Here is an 8,779-nt window from a genome sequence, read left to right on the forward strand (position 1 = left end):
GGGGGGGGGAGACATCGCAAGGTGCGCGGGGCTTCCGATCGCCTCGGAAGTATAGTCTCATCGGGGCGGTGGGAGACCATCACATCCTCTCTGCCACCTTACTGCTCCGTAATGTTCCTTTCTTCGTCGCTCTCTCTCTCTCCCTTCCCCACTTCCTCCTCTTCTCTGCCTCCCGGAGCCCCGGGCAGTATCCCAGCGCTGTCTGCTTTGTTTGTATGTGATACGGGAATATATAGCCATTGATCTCTGCGATCTCTGTGCGAGGCTTGAGATGGGGTGGGGGGGGGGGATAAGGTGGAGTGGGGTCACGAGACTAAAGGTACTGAGGCCGGGGAGAGTCTCCCATGGCACATGGCTCCTGGTTCTCTGGCGCGCCATATTTCGTATGGACTCGGCGTCACAGCGTCGGACATATTTCGTAGGCGAGTACATACAAACTAGAGTGAGCTGCAGTGCGTGCGCGCCAAGCAGACGACTCGCCCCGCCCCGCCCGCTACGCGCAGTGGCTGCTCAATGCCCGTCTTGCGTCTTGTAGGAGGTGAGGGGGAAAGGGGCGGCCCCCTGAGGGCACACCGCCGTCGCACGGCCTGCTTCAAATTCCTGAAAGTGTTCCACACACACACACACACACACACACACACACACACACGCATGCAACGTACCCGGCCATGCATTTCAACAAGGCGCTGAGAGTCGTCTGCTGTTTGGCCCGGGGACACGACGGCCGTGCTTTGGGCCGCTCGTTTCGGACGCGACGTAATGAAACGGAGTAGGATGTTTAATTAATTAAAAAATATGATAAAAGGCGCATACATATATATGAAATGCCTTCACCGAGAGTTATTGTGGTATTTATTGGGCGTAATTGGGACGAAAAAGTCGTCGAACCGCGATCGTCCGGTGCACCGACTGTGTGCAGAGGTGTGTGTGTGTGTGAGTGAGTGAGTGAGTGAGAGAGAGAGAGAGAGAGAGAGAGAGAGAGAGAGAGAGAGAGAGAGAGAGATGCGCCAGCCACGCGCGTAATAATGAACGAACGCCTCTGATTGATTATCCGGCAGAAGCAGAGGATGAGCGCGCTGCTCATTACGTATTCACGCGAAAATTAATAGAATGAAAGAATAGAACAAAGACTGCACTTTTTAAGGTGTGCGTACTTACATTAGAGAAGCGGCAACTTAAATATTTAACCGGTAAATAAACCCACAAGAAAACCACTTTTCAGACAACAAAGCCTGAGAAAATAAAGAAATATCCGTGGAAAATTATTTTGCGAGAAGAAAGCACAGTTGGTAAAACAATTGTGCAATATTCGCACACCTACGTGTGTAGATCATGATTTTGCACTGACATGGCTTTTGGCTTTTAACTTACGTTGCACACTTGTGATTTGCAAATTTTAGACAGTGAGAGACACATTACATGTACATCCGATTTTTGAGTGGATGCTATTTTCCTTTATTCGGTACTGGCTTTTTCTGCTCACGCAGGACTGCAATGATGGCATCACCGAGGAGCCCATCCCAAACCACCCTCGAGCTCGGCCCGGGGACGAACCGTCGGAGTCAATCCTGTTGGATTACAACTGAAGAATTGGGTCATCGCCTCAACTAAAACTAGAAATTTTTATAAACAATTTAAGGGCTATCTTAGTCTATCTACTTTTGTTTTAGATTATGTGAATGACCTTTTTGACGTGACCGTTTTTCTGTTGCAGGCCAAGTTGCTGTTGTCGCAGTGGTGACCCTGACGTTTGCACGCGCATGCTGGTGTCCCTGGTGGTGGGGCGGACTCGGTCGGACCTCATATGACGACGACGGCGGTGTCTGACGCGGTGCTCTTGTTGCAGGAGGCGAGCGCAGCTCCTTCAGCGGGGCGTCCTTCCGGGGGGATCCTGGTGAGCTCACCATCGATAAGGGCCCCGAGCTCGACGAGCTGAAACAAGCGGACGAGCACCTAGGGCAGGTGATGACGGCGTGCTTCTCGCTGCAGGACGAGCAGTGCCCCGCGGAGGATGACCTCAGTGGAGGCCCTGGCGACGGCGAGGTGCAGCCCGAGCAGCGCGCCGAAGAAGTGGCGTCTCCTCCCGGCGACGCAACCAGGGTGAACTGGCGCGGGCTCGCTGGAGGGGCCTTCAAATGCGAAGTCTGTGAGAAGAGTTACGCACGAGCGGATCATCTTAAGCGGCATAAAAGGTATCACACTGGTGAAAAGCCTTTCAAGTGTGATGTTTGTAAAATGCGTTTTACCGAGAAAGGCACTCTTGTTGCTCACATGAGGACACACACTGGTGAAAGGCCATACAAATGTGACGTATGTAAAATGCGTTTTACTGAGAAAGGCACACTTGCCAAGCACGTGATGCGACACACTGGTGAAAAGCCCTTCGAGTGTGACGAATGTAAAATGTGTTTTACCGAGAAAGGCACTCTTGTGAGGCACATGAGGACACACACTGGTGAGAAGCCTTTCAAGTGTGATGTTTGTAAAATGCGTTTTACTGAGAGTGGCAGCCTTGTCAAGCACGTGAGGATACACACTGGTGAAAAGCCCTTCGAGTGTGACGAGTGTAAAATGCGTTTTGTTGAGAAAAGCCATCTTGTGAGGCACATGAGGACCCACACTGGTGAAAAGCCATACACATGTGATGTGTGTAAGAAGGCCTTTAGTCATACATCAAGTCTCAATAAACACAAAATAATTTGTATTTCTGTTTAAAATTATTTTATTTTAAACTCTCAAACTTTGTAACCAGAAGCAGTTTTTCAGTAAGATTGTAATTAATGAAGCTTCGTTCGTTTATTGTAATATGTACGAATAAAAACGAGAGTCAACAGTTTCTATCAACATGGGCGAAACTTCCATTTTATTCCTAGCTCTGTGCATGCCGATTTTGTGGCGTCCTTTGAAAACATTCATTTCCGATAGGGGTGGTTGAGCTGGGTCGTCCGGTGTGTGCAGGTGTGTGTGTGTGTGTGTGAGAGAGAGAGAGAGAGAGAGAGAGATGCGCCAGCCACGCGCGAACGTCTCTGATTGATTATCTGGCAGAAGCAGAGGATGAGCGCGCTGTTCATTACGTATTCACGCGAAAAATAATACAACAATTTGGAATTTGCATACGTAAGGAGATTCTCATGATATCAATTAAATCCGCGCGTCGTTTGGACGGCGAACAAAAGGGTTATGGGCCTCCCCGGCTTGTTATGAATTAGGCGCCTCCAACGACGTGTGTCTTGTTTAGACGGTCGTCACATTATGCGCTTTGGGTATGCAAATAATGTAATGCGGCTCGTAAAGCAAATAGTAATACGTTTGTGCGTTATTGAGGCGGGTGGGCCACCCCCGCTCGGGTCGACGCCCTGGAGGTTGCTCTGTCTCTCTCTCACGCACAAACATACGCACACGCTCACGCACTAACACCGCTCACCGCTCCCGCTATCCCACATCTTGTAGTTTTTGTTTACATTCTGTAAAAAAAATAAAATAATAATTCGGCGCCCGGTGAAAGTAAAAGGCTTGTGTTTCGTAGAGCAGCGAGCGCAGTGCCGGTTCCTTCTGCATGACAAGCAGTACGCCACGATGGCGACTCTTGGAGAAATTCCCCCGTCGCCTTTTTCGTTTCGGCTGTGCCTTTGTACCGGGCCTTTGCACCTTGCCGCCCGGGACACGGCGCGGCTACCGTAAAAGGCCTTCATATCATATAAACCAATTTTTTCTCTTGCCCTCTCCTTCTCTCTCCTTCCCTTCTGCCTCCCCAGTTTTATATTGCGGGATGGTGAGAATTTCGGTTTCCTTTATTACCGTACAATACGCCGCGACCCTTTGCGCATCTTTAAAGCGGTGGCCGACAAGGGAAAAAGGGGGGGGGGGGGTATAGCATGGATGAGGCGCCCACAACCCCCAACTCCCCTCAGGGCAGATCCCGGGGCTTCCTGGAGGCTTCCAATTAGAGAAGGGGATTTTTTTGGTCAAAAACAAGGGTTGGCATGGCCGAGGGCATGAGGTGGGCCGCAGGGCCGCAGGGTGCAACAGGTGCCTCTCTCCTCTGCTGCACGCGACGGGCCAGCTCGCCTCACAACTGCTGTAGTGCTACTGAGGTCGCCAGCCTAACAAAATGGTAATGCGTACAGGTATTTTGTGTTTTTCATAACTCGCGCTTGAGGCAAGCTGGAGGCGCGGAGCTGGAGAGGCGGAAATAGACACGTGTAAATAGGTTGCAACTTCCGCCGGCTCTGTGGGAACGGAGACAGAGGTGGCTATCTAAAAGATTTGGTTCATCCAATTTTTTTTATTTTTTTTTATTATTATTATTTTTTATTTTTTTATTTTGCAGTTTTTGGTACCTTACTTTTTCACTTTAGGTAAAGAGAGGGGCACCCAACTGGCGCATCCTCGATGCTGTTCTTTGCTGTTGTACACGACTCCTTTGTTGAAATCCGCGACCTTACCTGTATTTTATAATGCTTTTTCTACTCCCATCTGACTACCCTAGCGTGTATCGCCCCCCCCCTTTATGCACCAAACCCGACCAAACCTCGGACCGACCTGAGACGCGGAATTCGGCGGGGTTTGCAAAATGCTCGAAAATAAGGCACTCAAAAAGAAGGATTATGATTATAGCCGATTATTGCAATATTGCAACATTGTTCCCTCAAAGCCCAAGCCGTGTTGTTTTAGCCCTTTTGAATTTGGACTGGACAAATGCATAAAGTGAAACAAACTTCCATTTCCATCTACAATAAGGGAGTTGCTCCGTTGGCTGATGTGGCGTCGGCTCCTCAGTCGCAGCCCCTATCGCGCTGCATGCGCAAGTAGCTGGGCCTCTTCTAGTGAAGCGGGCTGGCGGCGCGCGTGCTCGGCGGAGCACGAGCGATAACGCTAGAAGTTCGTATCAACCCGGTTATCACTCAGACCGCTGACTGGACTGCGAGAATCGCGGGCTCCACACGTTCCTTGCGTGCATCATGCGGAAGAAGAAGAAAAATTGCTAAAAAAAAAATCCACTATATACTTCATTGCCAGAGAAAGAAAAGATACGGGAAGCAGGGAAGTTTCTTTGACCGTCCTGAGAAATGTGGATACTGTATGTGATGGCTTTGGGTCGCGGACTCACAAAACCCTCATGCGTTCTGTTTTAATGCATGTTGCACAATTGTAAGTAACCATAGCTATGCACAACATTGCATTCATTTGCCAGTCTTATGCTCAATACATGCGTAGTACATTAGGGTTTAGGCTTGATGTTTTGGGTGAATCGACTGGAAAGTCATTGCAAATACCAGTGTGCCAAAAATTGGAAATTGTGTGCGCCGTCTCTCAGTCCTTTTTCCCGCCCTGATTCTTCTCTGCGGGGGCTTTTCAGTCCCTCTCTCCGTCGCCGGTGGTCCTCCTCTCTAAGGGGAGGCTCTTGTGTGACGTACTGTACCAATCAAAGAGTGCACTACAGTACTAATTGCCTGGTCTCGCTCCCTCTCTCTTTCTTTCCCTCTCTCTCCTTCCTCTCCTTCCCTCGGGGGTTGAGAGCCATTCAATTCGAAATGCGTGCTTACAGACAACAGGTCTGTATCCCCCGCGGCTTCGCTAAGCCGCCGCCATACCCCTCCCCTCTCCCCCTTCGCTTCGCCGTGTGTATTCTATATCACAAGGAGCGCGGTGTGGCCGCGACGTGGCGTGGCGGGGCGTGGTGGGGCGGGGCGGGGCGTGGCGGGGCGGGGCGGAGGGACCTCAAAGGGAAGGCCGAGCACGAACCCTTTGATGAATAAAGGAGTGAACCAACCACCCTCTCCTTATCGCAATGTCATTATGCGTTCGATCGAGGCTGCGAATAATGCCGACTCGTTGTCGTCTGCTGCTCTGCGAATAAGGAGGACGCGATAACGAACCGCGGCGCGGCGGGGTGCATGGAATTGACAAGCAGTGTGCTTCTGCGAATAGGCGCCGCACGTCGTCTGCTGCTTCCGCTCTGCGAATAAAGGTGACGCGCGACTAAGGATGCCGCCGCCGTATCGTGGAGAGAGAGAGAGAGAGAGAGAGAGAGAAGAAAGGATTACGGGCGGATATAGGTCTCCTTTATTTCCTGCAAACAACGGTTTAGCAGTACAAAGGCGTATCTCGTGTCACAAGGGCCCCGCCCAGCTCCACGGCCCCCTCGCCCCGCCCCTTCCTGTAACCCTTTGTTTTGTGCGCACGCGGTGTGCGGCCTGTGCGGTTAGTTAGGTCAAAGGGACGCGACAGAAAATTGCCACTTAGGAATAAGAACAATGTTGGGAGGAAAAGTGAGATGGTCGCCTGGTTCGGGGCGGCGCGCACCGAGCCGTCTCGGCCGTCATAGACTGCTCATGGCGAGCTCCCCACAGCCCTCCGCGTAACGCACCTGTTTCCGGGAACGCAATTGAGCGATGAGCTCATCTCTGTTTGGAAAGGCGTCTCCGAAGCGGCGAACATCGCCGCAACAACAACAATTTGTTTAAACGCGGAAATGGCCCGGCAGTGCTGCTACCGATTATAATCTCTCTCCTTCTGCGAGCGAAAAATTGCTTCTTTCTGAGAGGAAAGTGCATTATAATGACGGACTCCTTTGTGTCGAACGTGGTGCGGCACCTGCCCGGCCCGCGCTTTTGGGGCAGAGCAAACATGGTAATGGCGATGGTGATGTCCTGGTGATGACGGTCATGATGTGCTCGACAGCAGATGCGTTTTTGGCCAATTTTCTGGGAGAAGACGTCTACGTGCCGGGGGGTGCTGTGCGGGGTGCGGCATTCCTCCTCGGTAACCTTAGAGGGCCCGCCGCTCCGCACCGCTCCGACTGTCGAAGGGCGCGCCCGGCGCTCACGCCCCGGTGCGCTTCGTGCAGCTCGGCGGGGTCACACGTGGGGGAGGCCGGGAGGCCGTAGCAGTGCGCGACACCTATGGCGTCCGAAACGACTGGCAAAAAATGCAAACACGTTCCGACTATAATAATTTTCTCAAATTTTAATTAAGACTGTTTCTAAAACAACAGGATATTCATAAAATGTGTTGTAGAAAGGCAGATTGAACCAAATGAAACTCTTCAGAATAGTTGGGGGCATATGCTTACCGCAAAAAATAACATGTGCGCTGAATTATTCTTTTAACCAACCAGGCCTCGTGGTTAGTCAAGTCAAGACTATAATCTGGGTATAGCAATACTTAAATTGTAGTAGTGCACTTGAGTATTTTAAACTCTGTTGTTGTGCACTTGTAAGTGTGCAACTCCTCTATTTAACACATCCAACATAGTATAAGCCTCCAATCTAGTGTGCAACAATAATGTTGCAACTGCTAGAGTTGAGAAATTGCAAGTGCACGAGTAAGAAGTCGAGTACTTGGAAGTATTCAACTTTGCAGTTGTCAGTTGGTTTATCAGTGATGATTCGTCACATGATCACTGTTTGACGCCAGAAGGGATGTGAGATAGTTCAACTAGAAAATCATCGCCAAAGTGATGCTATAAATTTTCATCACAAAGATTCGTGACAAAATTTTGTGATACATATATCGTGTCCAACGGTGTGTACAGGTTGCGACCCCCTCCCCGCGAAGTGGCCGGCCGCGCATGACGGACGAGGCATGGACGCGGCTGGCCGCCGCCCCCACCACTCGCCGGCGGGGGGCCGCGGGATTGGGCGTGGCGCGGCGTGGCGGCGGGGGCCGCGGGCAGGGGCGGGGAGCAAGATGAGTGGAGCGTGCCGGCCGCCCCGTGGGCCGCCTACCGCCCAGAAGCCGCACGAGTGCACCTGATCAGCGAGAGGAGGTGGGGCCACGGGCGGGCCACGGGCGGGCCATGTGAGTGAGGTGGGGGCAGCGCGAGGATCATGGTCATGTAACCCAGGCCTCCGAAAGACCTATAGGTATTCACAGCAGCTCACGGTGAGCCACTGCTACTTGCCTGTATGCCCAGCCCATGGAGAGACAGCCCCCAAGCTGCCCCGCCGTGAGGTGGGAAATCACAAGCCCTATCTGAACGCGGTTGAGTATGATGGGTTCTGCTGCCTGCGACCAGCGACCAGCGTCCACCTGCGTCAGTAGCGTCGCGGCGCAGCCGCGGCGCATGTTCGGTCTTCGTAGCCCGGAGTCTTCCGGGTGGCAGGAATCTTGTGTCGGCGCCACGGCCCACCACCCCTCCGGCTTTCTTCGGCGTCATGCGGCATGGCCTTTCCTTGCAGCGGCCTCGACTTGTCTATCTTCAAGGGGTAAAGCGGGGGCTCCTGCCTTGCTACGGTGAGCTGTTGGTTCGGCCTGTCCATCTTCTAGGCGCAGATGGTAATCAGGGGGGGGGGGGTCTTAGTACGTTCTTGCAGGTTGGTCCGCGGTGTCTGCATGTGTGCTGATGTGTGCGTCCTTCTTGGGGAGTCCGTGGTTGGGGGTGGGGGAGTCTGAAGAGGCGTTGCGGTGCACTCGTCCTCCTGCAATGTTTTAAAGGGTAGTGTTTGGTCGTGTTGTTGTGGTGCTTGGGTGGAGAGGGAGGGTGTGTGATAGTACGAGAGACAGAGAGGAGGCAAGGAGGAGGGTGAGATAGCTAGTGGTGACAGCATTTCCAGTTTGGGGAGGGCGCAGGGCGGCGACATCTGGAGGTTGGGGGGGGGGGGGTATCTTGACTCTTGATTCTCTTGTGCTGGATCAGCCGCGGATCGCGATGAACAGCCTTTTGGTGATGGTGATGTTTTGAGTCTGTACGTGCCGGCTTGAAGTAGATGCTGCAGGACGACCCGCGGCGCGGGGCGTAGGCAAGGATAATACTCTGACTATGTGATATTGCAAC

The 8,779-nt window shown here is 52.3% G+C and overlaps 1 protein-coding gene across 1 annotated transcript; it reads left to right on the top strand.

Moving 5' to 3' along the window:
* The first annotated feature begins 1,492 nt into the window (after positions 1-1,492).
* On the top strand, positions 1,493-2,918 carry LOC127750561 (gastrula zinc finger protein XlCGF8.2DB-like). The gene has a single exon (XM_052272529.1). The coding sequence runs from the start codon at positions 1,966-1,968 to the stop codon at positions 2,713-2,715; it is 750 nt and encodes a 249-aa protein (XP_052128489.1). The 5' UTR covers positions 1,493-1,965; the 3' UTR covers positions 2,716-2,918.
* Positions 2,919-8,779: the final 5,861 nt, after the last annotated feature.

The sequence above is a fragment of the Frankliniella occidentalis genome, unplaced genomic scaffold, assembly GCF_000697945.3.
Source record: "Frankliniella occidentalis isolate FOCC.00 unplaced genomic scaffold, Focc_3.1 Scaffold210, whole genome shotgun sequence".
In the NCBI taxonomy this organism is placed as follows: domain Eukaryota; kingdom Metazoa; phylum Arthropoda; class Insecta; order Thysanoptera; family Thripidae; genus Frankliniella; species Frankliniella occidentalis.

Excerpts from the sequence above, each read along its gene's own strand:
- LOC127750561 (XM_052272529.1), top strand. The coding sequence starts at position 1,966 with ATGACGGCGTGCTTCTCGCTGCAGGACGAGCAGTGCCCCGCGGAGGAT.